General features: G+C 44.8%; 2 protein-coding genes and 2 non-coding genes across 5 annotated transcripts in view; all 4 read right to left on the bottom strand.

The window, feature by feature from the left end:
* IQGAP1 (IQ motif containing GTPase activating protein 1) overlaps positions 1-5,389 on the bottom strand; it is a 78,371-nt gene extending 72,982 nt beyond the window's left edge. Inside the window, exon 1 of the mRNA XM_061553801.1 lies at positions 5,038-5,389. Within this exon, the coding sequence (XP_061409785.1) occupies positions 5,038-5,101 (64 nt within the window). The 5' untranslated portion in view covers positions 5,102-5,389. The remainder of the gene's footprint in view (positions 1-5,037) is intronic.
* A 4,335-nt stretch (positions 5,390-9,724) lies between these two features.
* Positions 9,725-9,796, bottom strand: TRNAD-GUC (transfer RNA aspartic acid (anticodon GUC)). Its single transcript has one exon. It is a non-coding gene; the product is annotated as a tRNA-Asp (tRNA).
* A 204-nt stretch (positions 9,797-10,000) lies between these two features.
* On the bottom strand, positions 10,001-10,072 carry TRNAD-GUC (transfer RNA aspartic acid (anticodon GUC)). The gene has a single exon. It is a non-coding gene; the product is annotated as a tRNA-Asp (tRNA).
* Positions 10,073-12,336: 2,264 nt separating this feature from the next.
* LOC133343865 (synaptic vesicle glycoprotein 2C-like) overlaps positions 12,337-15,896 on the bottom strand; it is a 64,320-nt gene continuing 60,760 nt past the window's right edge. For both annotated transcript variants that reach the window (XM_061553799.1, XM_061553798.1), the window contains exon 14: positions 12,337-15,131. In XM_061553799.1, coding sequence (XP_061409783.1) covers positions 14,948-15,131 — 184 coding nt within the window. In that variant the 3' untranslated portion in view covers positions 12,337-14,947. The remainder of the gene's footprint in view (positions 15,132-15,896) is intronic.

Here is a 15,896-nt window from a genome sequence, read left to right as displayed (position 1 = left end):
GGATAACCATGTTTAACCAACAAAGTGTACATCGTTGTTTTAAATTAACATACATTGGGAACGCTATTAAGCAAAAAAATGCGCCTCTGGTCAAGTGAATGTGTCGATTCTTGTAGAAGGATAACTTATAGGGTGTGTTCAAACAGTTGCCGTGAATGAGAGTGCAGGCTACTCAAACCACAGCCCTAATCCGTAGGTAAGACTGCCTCCCCCCTGTTCGTAATACGTAAACGATAACCGGTTTTCCTTGTCCAGAGCGATCAGCCAATACCCTCCTACCCCGTCCCTCCCAGCCCTACCACCCATCCCACCACCCTCACTGTCCTCGACGAACGTTTACCCAACAGAGCCTCTCCCCCCCAGCCACACCCCACTGCAGAGGACACTACTCACCGCCTCAGTGCAGCATTTTCTCGTTAAGCTCCTACGGCAGGGGTGGGGAAAAATGTTCTGCCAAGGGCCATTTGGATATGTGTAACATCATTCGCGGGCCATACCAAATTATCAACTTAAAAATTAGCCTGTTATATTGATGGCTGGAACTGCTTCTCTTTGGTGAGGCGTGTGATGTTAGCTGATATTGATGATGTTGCTACTCGCAACTGCTTTTCCAGGTTTGCTCCTAGATTTATTGAATTTCGAGTCCCGCCTGCGGTTGCCTCGGCAGGGCCGGACCAAATGATTTCGCGGGCCTTATATGGCCCGCGGGCCGGACGTTCCCCATTTTTGTCCTACGACCACATGTTTTACTTAAAACCATAAAAAACTCACAACTTTAGCGAATGTCACTGGTTGCGCTTGGGTCAATAGCAAAGTGGTCAAATGAGGTTTGTGATCACGGGTGGTAATGGCTCCTTTTATCCAGAGACTGCAATTTTTATTTCTAAACAAAAATAACCGGACTGTGTTTGGTCATTACTTTTCTCATAAAGGGCACCTCCCCCATTGGGACGAGCATATCTCCTACACTTTAGACCTTATGGTTTATGCTTTTATGGGTTTATCAATGTAACCGACTGTGCAGTTTAAAATAAACGAGGATCCAAAGTGCATTACTCAGGTGACTGTTGGAAGCAGGCATTTTAAAGCGCACACTTCACTTACACACATGCAAGCACATGCCAATGAAATGCTTGGGTTTAAACATTATAATTTTAAAAAACACAAATTCCATGAAACGTTCTGAAGGTGACCTGTCATCATTAGCTAGGACCTATCCACTGCTGGATGAATACCACCCCAAGCCATTGCCATCTCTCACGATGAAATAATCCATCTCGCTCCTTCATACGAGCTGATTGAATCGCTTCACCTCTGCAGTGAATGCCCTTTGGGCGTGTACCCTCTCCCTTGGCTGCCACTATCACTAGTTTCAAGAACTGTCACACCTGCCCAAGCCCACTTCTGTTACTTAATAGTCAATATACTTTAGAACTCTAATCTATTCTCTTATCCACGTGTTTTATCTTTTTAGCGCAATTCTCGACTTCTGTTCTATTTTATTAGTCAATGTCCAGGTTTCTGATCCATGTTGTCGCAGGTAATGTGCATTCATTAAATATTGACCTATCTGGACAGACTAGGGAAGTTGTTTTTAAATAATTCTAAATTTACTCCCGACCACCTCTTTATTTAATAACTTTCATCTAACTGTGCCTAAAGTAACTTCCCCAAGTACAGGACACATATTTTGATGTTTTCCAGTTTTGCCCCTCTGAGTATATGGTCTTGATAACCATAATAAGTAGCGTTCATATGTTAGCACAGATGAAAATCATTTATATGTTTATTAAGTCGTGGGGCAGGCATATAAATGCTAGCAATTTACAGAATATGGTCATTATCATTGTGCTGTGAATTGTAACGTTTAATTATGCAGTATGCACCAACTTGTTTGCAACCAGTAAATGTACATTCAGCTTAACCAACAGCATTCAAATAATGAAGCAGCCCAAAATAATCATTTTCGGAATTTCGATTTAAAGCGTTCGTGACTGCAGGGATTCATCTTCTTGGTTCTTTCGGTAAAGTCACGTAGAATTGAAATAATAAAATAATAAAAATAAAACATAATAAAATAATTCTCACGACGTTTCGGCCACAACGCAAGTAGCCGTCCTCAGGTGGAGAACAGGTCTGTCGAGGAGACAGAGTCAGAATGAACGTCGTGAGAATTATTTTATTATGTTTTATTTTATTATTTTATTATTTCAATTCTACGTGACTTTACCGAAAGAACCAAGAAGAATTATTTCGGAACTTAAAGAAAAAAATAATCTCACATGTATCATGTGACCAACTCCCCCTCTGCAAATAATGTATTTCCACGGCCACCAATCAACACACGCGCATGCTTCGTGTTGTCGCCACAAAAACGCGACACGGTTCGACGCGGTTCGCAGACTTGAAAGGTGAACCGTGGGGTGGGGAGGGAGGGATGAGGAGAGCGCCGGAGGAACAGGGGGGTACAGCTCGAGTATAAATAGGGTTGGGCTGGGATGTTGGGTTAAGTTGGGTAGGGTTGTGGGCAGGGCAGGGTAGGGTTGAGTTGGGCAGGGCAGGGTAGGGTTGAGTTGGATTGGGCAGGGCAGGGTAGGGTTGGGTAGGGTTGAGTTGGGTTGCGTTGGGCAGGGTTGTGGACAGGGTTGGGTTGAGTTGGGCAGGGTTGTGGACAGGGTAGGGTTGGGTAGGGTTGGGCAGGGTTGTGGACAGGGTTGGGTTGAGTTGGGCAGGGTTGGATTTAGTTGGGCAGGGTTGTGGACAGGGTAGGGTTGGGTAGGGTTGGGCAGGGTTGTGGACAGGGTTGGGTTGAGTTGGGCAGGGTTGGATTTAGTTGGGCAGGGTTGTGGACAGGGTAGGGTTGGGCAGGGCAGCAGCCACTCACTCCCCGAGTCACGGGACTCGCTGGTGACGACGACGTTCAAGCAGCCAGCAGCCCAAGGTGTGCTTGGCATACAGCTAACATGCTGCCGTACACTGTACTCGCAAAGGCAGGGCAGAGCAGTACACGTGTCACTTCAAGCCGCCTTCGAAGAGTCTAGCTCGAAACGAGATGGCTTTTGCGAGCAAGCCAAGATTGTTCCAACTACTTATAGAACAATGCAATAGAATTATTGTAGTCCACAGATATTTTACGCGTTAATGTATATTTATATCATCTCGGCGTTATGCTTTTTGCGTGACTGTACTATTGCCATAGGGTATAGCACATCATACGTTCGTGACATATTTGCAGCAGCAACAACTAAAACATGAGTTTTGCAGGTTGCACGGTAAGACCCAAATGTGAATTTCGCATCGGAAGGCTACCGGTCAACGCTCTCTCTACACTGTATACACTGGGCGGGTATTCGATGTGCTGCATAGCAAAAGCATGACACACCACGACAACTCGAGCGAAACACATCGGCATAGGTATTTGTAGAGCGCATTGCAGCAATGGACCATATGTAAAGAACTTAGAAAAAAAAAGCTGACGGCTTTTAAATATATTAGTTACGACAGTAAGTCGTGTAAAAGATTAGTGTATACAGTTGAGCCGTAAAACAGTATTTTGTTTCTAAATTAAACAGCCAAAAGTTATTTTCCAGCACAGCTTCTACGCCAGTGAGGAAATTCCATATTACCACGGATGAATCTATCCACAGGACAATCACTGTTACACGGTAGGCGACGTACGGTGCGAAAGAAGTTCAACACACGAAGCACTCATTGTACGAAGACCTCATCCCCATGCCATGTCGGTTAGAGGGTTTTTTTGACCATACTTCACCACGCTGGAAGAGAGGGGGGCATGAGCTGTTCTGATATCAATGTCCACTGATACTAAACCACCCGGGTAACTGAACTCGCGTTACCGGATTCACAGCAGTGACCTAACCACTGTCCCACCACTCCACCAGCACATACAGCAGTATTGTGCCCGATGTGGTAATGCAGTGAATGTGATACCACTATGAAGTGTATCCTAGCCACAGTGCTTCATACACGGGCTGCCCTTTTCTCAATCCACTGCTGGATGAGGCCGTGCCCGCTCTGTGCAGGTCGAGGTGTCTACGTGACCACACTGCAAGTTAGTCCAGGCAGAGGATGGAGCGGAAGAGTACACTTCATTTTGCCGCACTATCCGCCAAAAAACCACGTAACCCCCCCAGTCTCAAACCCCGAACCTTAGAATTGAAATATCAACGCTGTTAAGAATTTAATGAATCCATTAAGGCAACACAGTCAGCTCCAGCGTGACACGTTTACAGGCGTAGACGAGTCCACCGTGGGAATGAGTTAAAAAGGGGGGTAATCGTGGGGGGCATCTCTGAACCAATTCTAGATTTGAAGCTTTCGTGACTGCAAGGATTCATACTCTTAGGTTTTTTAGGTAAAGTCACGTAGGTAAAATAATAATAAAATAATAATACATGAAAATAACTAAATTAAATAATGACGTTTCGGAAGTAAAATTACTGTTACAGTAATTACTGCAGCAGTTACACCTGATGACGGAGGCTTGTGTTGCTTCCGAAACGTCGTGATTTAATTTAATCATTATCATTTATTATTATTTCATTTTATTATTAATAAAATAACAAAATTAGTTATTTTCATTTATTAATATTATTATTTTACCTACGTGACTTTACCGAAAAAAACGAAGAATATCTCTGAACAAAGTCTAAGCCCCCCCCCCCCCACAAGACGTAACTGGGCCCCCCACAAGAAACACCCCCCCCCCCCCCGCAAACGTGGCCGAGATGGTCTCGCCCGCCGCGCGAGCGCCGCGTCTGATTGGCCGAGAGGCCCGCGACGCCAGCGCGCGCCTTACGCATCGCGACCGCGCCTCGCAGAAAAGTTACCAAGATACACGACGACGGAGATAAACATTTACAAACTTTTTTCGCGCTCTCTCTACAATATCCACACTTAGCAGAACAGTTGTCTTGTACACGAGTGTATACTTGCAGCACCAACATTACACGGCACTACAAAAGTTGTCAATGCTGCCCCCCCACCACGATGAAAAAGAACGACTCCTGTACTCACATCCATACTGAGGTCGCCCCCCCGCAGCGTAGCCGGGACTGTCCATCTCGTCAGACACGGACATGGCTGCTGCTGCTGTTGTTATTGCTGCTGCTTCTCTCTCTGCCCCTCACGCGGCGTTCCCGCGCTTTTGTCGTCCCCGTACGTCCACCCTCCCGCGGGACGCTCCTTCTTGACAAGTCCTTCTCGTGCGCAGTTGACTTGAGCTGGCTCTGCTGGCTGGCCAGAGAGACGAGAGAGGGGGGGGAAGCGCTGGAGCTCTTCCCGCGCTTTCTCTGCCGTCCGCCCTCACGGTTCCCCTCCGCGGCTCGCTCGCAGCAGGAGGAGGGCGCGCGTAGCTCCCAGGCTGCGGGGGGGGGTGCAAGGAAAATAAAGGGGCGGGGCTTGATTTAAAGGGGCGTGGCTTAGCGAGAGGCGGGGCCTGATTTAAAGGGGCGTGGCTTAGCGAGAGGCGGGGCCTGATTTAAAGGGGCGTGGCTTAGCGAGGGGCGGGCCTGATTTAAAGGGGCGTGGCTTAGCGAGAGGCGGGGCCTGATTTAAAGGGGCGTGGCTTAGCGAGAGGCGGGGCCTGATTTAAAGGGGCGTGGCTTAGCGAGAGGCGAGGCTGACTTGGGGGGCGGGGCCTGATCGAGTAGGCGGGGTTATCTCGCGGAAGAGGCGGGGCTTGCATCGCTAACTAGTTGGTATTGCTACCTAATTTGGCAGTGGTTGCACAAAGATTAAGTGATAGCTGCCAAACCCATATGGTTTATTTCTAGATTTGAAGCTTTCGTGATTGGAAGGATTCATACGCTTAGGTTTTTTTTCGGTAAAGTCACGTAGGTAAAAAAATGTAATTAAAAAAACTACTAAAAGTAGTAATAGAAATAAAATAATAAATCACGACGTTTCGGAGGCAACACAAGTGTCCGTCATCAGGTGGGGCCATATGGTTTACCCCGTAATCTTCTTGTAAAGGGAAAATTAGTTCTGAGGTCTATACTGTATAGCCGTTTGAGGTCTACAAAGCCGTTCAGTAGAAATGCCCTACAAAAAGAAAACTATAATCGGCGACGTTTCGGGCAATGCCCCTTCTTCGTAGAACACAGATTGAGAATCCAGAGAGAGATATATAGTGGATGAGATTTGGAGATTGTACGTTACACCATTGAGACCTTATAAGCATCTTCTTGATTCTTTCGGTAAAGTCACGTAAAATGGAAATAATAAAATACAGACTCTGTCTTCTCGACAGACATGTTCTTCACCTGAGGACGGCTGCTTGCGTTGTGGCCAGGAGGTATGCAGTCAACAATGCTTGACTCAGGGAGGAGGACGCCCCTGCCATGCATAGTCCCATGGGATGTTGGCTATCAACAACAAGGCAACTCCTATGACTAATTGGAAATGGGACGCAAGCGTAGGATTGATCACCCTGTCGCTGGCCGCCTTTGGGGAGGGTGTATAGTATGAAAGGCCGAAACACCCTAGGACCCAAAGGTTCACTACTGACGATGCGCTCCCCAAATTTCACCAGGCTCACTGTTCATGAACTCTTGGAAGTGCTTGCACAAAGGATAGTAACATCTCATCCTGTGTTCTTTGGAATCTGAATTTTATTATTTTCATTTTACGTGACTTTACCGAAAGAACCAAGACGATTAATCCCTGCAGTCACGAAAGCTTTAAATCGAAACCTTATAAGCAATTATTTATATTTCCTGAGAATATGGTTTCACTTGGTCGAACGGTGGCTTTGGGCACGGGGGGCGGAGCTTACAACCGGAAAAGGGGCGGGGTTTACGAGAAGGCGGGGCTAAGACCTCTGAAAGGGGCGTGGTTACTGGGGGGTGGAGGCGGAGCTACTGAGGGTTGGGGCGGTGGCGGTGCCACGCGGAGGGCCCAGAGTTTTCACCCCACGTGAGAGCTTTTTGGTTATTTCATTCTCACTTTTCATCAGCGCTGACCGAAGGCTATCGTTATTTACTGCTTATAAAGTTCGTTATGTTAACGTCTTTTTTTTGGGGGGGGGGGGGGGGGGGGTTCCCCACCACTCATTAAAAAAGAGAAGAATTTTTTTTTAAAGAGAAAAATAATAATAAAAATATCCACGGGCGCGCCGGGATGGATCGACAGCGGCGAACTTCACGAAATTGACATCGCCAATGATCGTCCGCGCACTTCCTCGGATCTCGCGTGACTCTTCGAGCGGCACAGAGAACGAGAGGGCTTAACACGTGGTGACGCTTTAGGCAGTGGTTGCACGACTCCCAATTAACGAAACCAACTCGGAGACATTGGTCACGAGCATCGTGGCCTCCAAAATGAAATGTCATGGGCGAAGTTTTGGGCGATGACCCTTTGCAGCACCTAAAGAGGAGAAGGGGAGGGGGTGACGGATGACGCCTGCGAGTGTTTTTTATTCGGGACTGGGTGGAATGCATTCACTATCTCATGAAGCCATCAACTGTATTCAGAAATTGGACACCCATTCGTGATTGCTACACAGATGCTATCCGTATGTCAGGCGTGTGTGAGTTTACAGGCGATGGTGTTGAGGGTCACCCAAGAAGTCGTTCACTTGTTCGGCCACGTCGCACCCCGGGGCTACAGTGGAAGTTTGACTGGAAATTTATGTATTTATCCAAGCTCTGGCAGCATAACATACGTTAAAATATTTATACATAATTTCTAAACATTCACAAACAATGTACTGGGTATACATAGCAGGATTTTAAGCTTTCGTGACTGCAGGAAACCATACTCTTTGGTTCTTTCGGTAAAGTGACGTAGTTTTATTTTATTTCTAACTTCGTGACTTTACCGAAAGAACTAAAGGGTATTAATAGCAGGAGACAAGTCTTTGCCATTCAAAGCAACATCCACATTTGTTAACCTATTGACTAAATCGCTTCAAGCCAAAATGAAACATACCCCCTTGTACCACGTCATTCATATAATACTTTAACATTATTGGCTTTTAGAAGCTTTTCAACCACTGCTTGAGTGTTTCACATATGCCCACTCATTCTCACCCAATCACTTGACAGCCCTAGACGCAGATATGTTTAAAATGAAAATTATCCTTAAAGTGGCTTCCCAAGAGGATTATTGAACCATCCATTTAGATGATCAATTTGTAGTATAAATTGCAATATATAAAAAAAATTGTATGCACATGTATTTGTGTTTATCATACCAAAGCCTAAATTACGAAACAGTAAATAATGAAAATCTTGACTTAAAGCTTTCGTGACTGCAGGAATTAATATTCTTTGGGTCTTTCGGTAAAGCCACGTAGATATATTCAAATAAAATAAAAAATAAAATAAATTACCGAAAGACCCAAAGAATAGGAAATATTTTGTAAATTCAATCTAACTAGGCTTTACAAAACTAGGAGAAAATTATTAATTTGATCATGGAAAACATTTATAACAATCTTAAGTACGTTATGGGTAGCTCCATGTTCAGGGCTGTTAGTGTTTGGCCATCTGGAACATGTTTTCATCAGTATTGTAAATAATATTCCTCGGAAAGGCTTACATAAAAAAAAAACATGCTTTTCGACGTGCTGCATGTTTTAAAAGTCAGCCTTGATATACAAGTAATTATTTCAACACACACTGTACTGTTTGTCTAAAGCCAAATTCCTAAGTTTCCCAGTGTTGCAACTGCAGTAGCATTACTATTTGGTTTATGATACATTGCAATATAAGTTTACTATTTGCATTTTTTTCAGTTTACGAGTAAATTTTTCAATGATTGATACCGTATAAATGAACGCCACAATGAGCATCCTTGTGGAGAAGAAAATTACATTGGTGTGCCACTCCCTGAGTGTGTTGGCGCATGTTGTAATCCTGCATTGTGGAGCCGAGGGTTGGTAGATCAAACAAGCGTTGCGAAACGTACTTCCCGTGGGCATCGCCAGGACAATGCAGTACAACAAAATGTGGACTCTCTGTTTGTATGGGATAGAGTGTTTCCCCCTCGCACGCGTGGGTTTTATGCGGGCACTCCCGTTTCCTCCCACATGTAAACACCGATTAATTGGCTGATAATATAACACCGTAATATATACAGAACACCAGAGCTTGGGAAATTGTTGGCAGCCAGCTTAGCGCAAGGCTGCCTTCCCACTTGACCTGTGGTTTATCACGCCTCTGAGAACATGGATACTGTTACAAGTTGAAATTATGGTTATTCTCCACAATGACGCTAATTTTTATCTTGTTATGTATTCCGTGGCTTGCGTCCAAATTGGAGCCATATCTAACAGAGGGTGTGTTGAACCAATGCTGCTGAAATTATGCATTCTTAGAAAGGCTTGTGGGTGATTGGATTTGTAAAAAAAGGTAAAGGTACAGATATAGGAATGTGTATTTTGTTTCCTTATCATGCCACATTGACTACAATGTTCTGTCATGGAAATGTAAAAAAAGATAATTTTGATGAAGCCGCGAGTTGGTAAATATCGCCCTCTCGTGTTCAGTTTTGTTATAACTCGAAAACACCCTGCTAATTAAGTGCACTCCTGTATGGTATCCACTATTCAAGTATACAGGATAAAATCGAAATGTACGATAAGTGGGAATTTGTTTCATCATGTTATTGAGACCCACAACTTATTTATGTGAAAATCACGTGGATAGAAGTGAACAATAAGTTTTCAAAAATAATCTCAAGTGGCAAAAAATGCAAGCTTCTCCCCGACGGGGAATTGAACCCCGGTCTCCCGCGTGACAGGCGGGGATACTAACCACTATACTATCGAGGATTAGCTATGGGCGTTCCTGAATCGTAACATATCGAGATCTAAACAAGTCAAAAAATTATGTCGCGGGTAAGGATTTTACGTGAGAACGTTGGGCGGGGGAAACAAAAATCTGTTTTTTTTTTGCGCAGATTATTAAACGCTCGATGAACTTCACCTGACAAAAGTAATGTGCTTTTTAAAAAATAAATTTAAAAAATATTAGCTCTCCCCGACGGGGAATTGAACCCCGGTCTCCCGCGTGACAGGCGGGGATACTAACCACTATACTATCGAGGACCAGCTGGCATCGACACTGAACCGTGATGTACTTAAAGCTAAAGAAGTGAAAGACTAAATCAGGGACGCTTTTGCGATCAATAGTATCCATCATAGAGGTGTTTTTGGGTTAAACCCGCCACCACCGGACATCAGGCCGATGAAGATCGTTGTAATCAACAGCGAAACGTCGTACTCGAATTGTAAATGTTGTGGGTTTACTCTCCCACATTTATATTTACGCGAACTAACCCAAAACACATTGCTTAGGGGCCGTCCATAAATGACGTCACGCACCTGGGGGGGGGGGTCAGACATTTGTGACGATATGTGACGGGGGGGGTGAGAAATGTGACGTCACATCAAAACGCGCAACTTTAAATAAATATAGACAACACGTTCTACTTAATTAAATAGACTTTTTAATAAATGTTTTCTCCTACAACATCAGATAGCAGCGCCACGTTAAATACGCACTACAATGACAATAGTTTAAAGCGATTTGAAGTATGTTTTATTTTATTTGGGGGGGGGGGGGGCAGAGCTTTGTGACGTCATATTTGAGGGGGGGGGAGAGAGGGGGGGGTCAAAAATCGGACAAAATCGCGTGACGTCATTTATGGACGGCCCCTTTCCTTGCCGAGGCCGATCTTACCCGTCCAGTAATCTTCTTTGCGATGTGTAACTGCGAATGGTCGAACCACGAGGGGGCGAACTGAATACGCCTCGATACACCAATGGTGTGAATGCTTACCCCGAGCTCTCATACTCTGATGGTGCATTGTCTTTGAGTTGTGCGCCTTTTGGTGTCATCTGGTCCAACACCATGTGAGACTAGGCTCTAAGTCTAAGGAAAGCTGTCTCGGGTGTGGACCAATCAACTTCAAGGACAGTGCATATCATTATCAGTTGTGTTTTTTGTTAGCATTCCGACTGCAGGTATTGTGGTCTATGCAAACATGACTCCTCGTAAAAAAGGTGTCAGATTTGTTGCCAGATAAAAGGGTAAAAAAACAATTATCATATGTTGCTACTGGCAAAGGAGGTTCCAATGGTGTAAATGCTGAACCCCGAGCTCTCATACTCTAATGGTACATTGTCTTTGAGTTGTGCGCCTTTTGGCGTCATCTGGTCCAACTCCATGTGAGACTAGGCTCTAAGGAAAGCTGTCTCGGGTGTGGACCAATCAACTTCAAGGACAATGCATACATTATCAGAGTTGTGTTTTTTGTTTGCATTCTGACCGCAGGTATTGTGGTCAATGCAAACATGACTCCTTGTAAAATGGTGTCAGTTTTGTTGCCAGATAAAAGGGTAAAAAAACAATTATCACGCCTCGATGCGTTTGACGCGAACGGTCAAATCCGCGATGGGGAAGACCCCGCGATGGGCGAGGTTCTGGTGCCCTCGAGATAGCAAAACATCACAGCCCGGATGCAATGGCACCTTTTTAATTTTCTTTTCATATTCTGCGCATTGTTGACAAGTTTACAATGCAATTGAGTTAATGGGTTAATGCAGTTGATACACATGTATTCAAAGCAGCACAGTTTTTACTGGTAGGAACCTCCTTGTTACACTAGCCCACAGGGGATTATTGTGTCCGTCCGTCCATCGTGCAGGGAGGGGCTGGGTGGGGAGGGTGGGGAGGGGCTGGGTGGGGAGGGCGGGGCTGGGTGGGGAAGGTGGGGAGGGACTGGGTGGGGAGGGTGGGGAGGGGCTGGGTGGGGAGGGGCTGGGTGGGGAGGGTGGGGACGGGCTGGGTGGGGAGGGTGGGACTGGATGGGGGGTGGGAGGGGTGGGGCTTGGTGGGGAGGGGCTGGTCGCCCCGTGGTGCCCTTATTAAACTCAACGCTTAACCTACTCACGCCGGCTTGTGCCCGCCCTCACAGTCGGGCATATTTGCGGAATACACCACGCCGCCGTTGACCCTGGCCATTGACCGAGCAACCCAACGTTCCTACCAGCTCCCTCCGCAGGAATGTGTTGTAAGGCACTTCATACATATTTTATTCACCAATTGCAATGCCATTATTTTTAACGTAAGAAGTGCTTCGTAAGCACTTAAAATGTGCGATTAAATGTGCGAAGTGGCGTCTTCGATAAGAAATACTCGGTAGCTTCATTCAGAACAGGATTTTGCAATAACTTTAATGAAGACACAACAGTTGGCAAACTCAAACCCTGAAGCAACAACACGGTCTGTAAAGAGGCAACGACATCAGGCACTAGAGCAGAGCATTCTCAGAGAGCGTAAGAGCGTGATTATGTACAGGCGAGTGAATTTGTCGCGCACAATGAAAACACAAACTATAGATTATGAGACTCAGGTTTGGTCCATTGAGTTTTGAGGGGCAGTGCAGGAACATGCAAGGCTGTGGCCTTCTCACGATGGGGAAGCCTCTTGGCCATTTGGAAATGCAATTTTACTCGATTTCTAAATGTATCTAAGTTGGTTCGGTCATCATTGTATTACAGAAGTAATATAACATCATCATCATTCTCATCATCATCGTCATCACCAACTGTTATAATTTATCTTAATGCAACTTTATATGATTTCCATATGCTATAGTGGCTGGTTGAATAAAATACCTTCATTTTATAAACATCACAATGCTTCAGTGACACAAACTGATGGAAAATGCCACTTAATTTGTTTTACACCACCAGCCAATAGACTGACAATATTTTAATTACTCCAGACCTTTCACCTCCGTTAAATACTGCAGCTGTCAAAGTTTAAACAATGTACATTGTAAAAAAGTGTTCTCATTTACAGTAAAATTCCACGGCACCCACTTAAAACAACATCGACTTCACTTTATCCTGTGATTCAGAACTTCGGAACACTTGTTTCACACAACGCATGCAATTTTTCCAACGGCGTAACAAACATCGTACACGGGTATATTTTACAGGGTAACGTAATTATAAGTTTTACAAATGCCACAAACGTTTTACAGATAGCAGCAATTTAGAAAGCACGTTCAAATATTTTTTTTCTTGTTTTGCTTTCACATGGCTTTAGTTACAGCAAATGCCACAGATATTTGATGGAGCTTTGGCACATGCGGTGTGTTAAAGACATAAAACCTAGGCCACAGACCAGAAGCTACTGCAATGCGGTCCAGTGGTGTAACATCATCAGTTTACGTGTTTCGTGTGGTTGCTCATTGCACAATGCGCGTGGCCGCTTCGGTCCCCGTATGTGTGATGTTGCATCTGCTGTGGTTGGGCATGATGTACTACTACTGTGTTGGCCTTCACTCGCACCTCCTATAAGCACGGTTGGCTACGTACGACAAGGCCGTAATTATAACATATATTGGGGGCACACACATCCCCCCCCCAATATTCAAATATGCTCAAAATGCCCTCCCCCCCTCCAATATATTGCTATAAAATAGATTTCTGTTTATGTTATTGTTGTCATGGTTGTACTTAATTAATCCCTAATCTCTGCCATTACATACAATGAAACAAGAAAAAGGTCAAAAAGAAAAAAACAGAGCAATGTAATACAATACCCTATTAGACATTATTGTAAGAAATAAATAAAAAGTAAATCCCATGTGTTAGTGCATTTTTTTATGTTTTAGGCAGGAAATTCGTTTTCAAATTTAGATAGTTTTTCTGGGGGGTGACCCCCCGGAAAATGTGGTCCCCCCCCAATGTTGACTCCATGGCTATGGCCTTGACGTACGGTGCGAAAGAAGTTCTACATACATACCGTCTTTTCAGCTGTAGCATCTGTGATGTTATCAGTGTTCTTGTGTGTCGCTGACCGGCATTTGTTATGTCGTGTACAATTATATGACTGTTGTAATGTGAATGTATGTGTAGCAGTTGCATGCAATTATAGGCATCATTTGTTTGGGTCATCAGTATTGACATTGAATTTAGTTGCACGTGGCTGAATGCCACCTTTGGTAGTATAATTGTTGTCGGGGGAACTCGTTATTTGCCATGATGTAAATAAATGTAAACACAAGAATAACATCTACATGGTTCATATGCTGTACTGTATACTGTATACAATTAGAGGTTAGCCTTCATGGGATTGCACCTAGTCAAATATATAACGCTCAAATACGAATGCAGTACAATGTAGCATTTGTAGTTCCTCCGATTAGCACGGTTGGCTACGTACGGTACGAAAGAAGTTCAATATACATATAATTGAGAGCTGCATATTCATTTTGAGGTTGATATATAAACCACATTTTATTGTGTATGCCAACTTAAAAGTTAAAGAATTCCACCACTCGGACACAGCAATAATCTGATTATGGCCCTGAGTCCATGGTGGGATTTCAACATTCCTGTGGCAAAGGGCAGTTAACCCATAGGTCAATCACTACTGTGTATACATTACACTTTGAATGACATGGAGAATTACAGCATATATAAGAATATATTATAACATTTAAAAAAATATAATGACAGTATACAGATTAATATATTACATACGGTAGTACGGTAATGTCATAATAATAATACATTACAAAGTGCCATTTTAAAAACAATATCCTTAATACTGTATTGGGAAAAGCATGATTAATTTGGCGAGCACCCCCAGCAATTACCCATAGTGCATCATCCATGCAGTAAGGGGGTGCGGCAGGGGCAAAGCCATCGGATATAAATCTGCCCCCCCACCCCGGCCCTGCCAGCTACCTTTCCACTTCAGGTTTGTGGATATCACAATACATACAAAACTGACCTTCTTACCACCGCAACGTAAGCATGGCCAGCTGTGGCTACAGGTGGACGTGTCAGTACGTGTTGCTGCGCCCGTGCATGTTGCGCGCGTGCGTGCGTGCGTGTATCTGTGTGTGTCTTTGTGTGCGTCTTGACCCTGGCAGCGGGACCAAATGGTAGCCCCCCCTCCGCTCACATGAGAACGATGTTGCGCGTGTCAGGCAGCCGGAAAGCGATGAGTCCTCCCAACGTCAGGACGGTGGAGGCGATCAGGATGGGGACCACCTTGGTGATGGTCACCAGGGAACCGAAGATGACGTTGCCGAGCACCGCGGCGAGCCGGCACAGGCAGTTGAGGAAGCCGAAGCCCGTGACCCTGTCACGGGGTAGTTGCGCACAATAAGGTTTCGCTGGTAAACAAGGTGGCTCAAAGTGCAAGTCGGTGTTGTGCTCCATGACCTCATCGTCATTCAGTGTTCGATTACTTGACCTACGAAGAGACTCATGGCCACCGCCGGAGCAATGTGAAGTGTCCACCTCGTGCTCTCTTTTAGCCCCGCCACCCCCCCCTCCCGATACGTTCCATTCATTGGCTACCACATTCTGCTAAGCTCCTCCCCCCCCTCTTCTCCCCCTTAACTTGTATTTAAGAGCTTGCATCTTGATTCCCTGCCTCACTTGATGCAGCAAATCTGGCTGTGACGGTCCCACCTGATGACCGAGACTTGTGTTGCCTCCGAAACGTCGTGATTTATTATTATTTTATTTTTATTAATTTTAATTTAATTTTTTACCTACGTGACTTTACCGAAAGAACTAAGAGTATGTCCACCACTGCCTCTGGGCAGCCGACGGAGGTCGAGCACCCTTCAGTTGTAGTGTTAACAGGAAGTTACTTTGATTTTATCATGATCACTTTCATGAACAATGACTATGAGGTCATTTTGAGCATGCAGACATTGGGAGATTTTGCCTTGTTTGTTGTAACGAACACATTCCCAACAATATATGTACAGGTGAAAGGTGTTTAGACTGCATGGCATTCTTGGAGAGATCCACAATGCTTGTTGATATAACCACTTAACGTACACAGTATGGACCATAATACAGGTTTTTTGGGGTTAGATCGCGTAAATATATT

Source organism: Lethenteron reissneri, chromosome 18 (assembly GCF_015708825.2).
Source record: "Lethenteron reissneri isolate LAM-NWPU_2019-01 chromosome 18, ASM1570882v1, whole genome shotgun sequence".
In the NCBI taxonomy this organism is placed as follows: Eukaryota; Metazoa; Chordata; class Hyperoartia; order Petromyzontiformes; family Petromyzontidae; genus Lethenteron; species Lethenteron reissneri.
The sequence above is the reverse complement of the archived record's forward strand: the minus strand, read 5'-3'. Positions and strand labels throughout refer to the sequence as shown.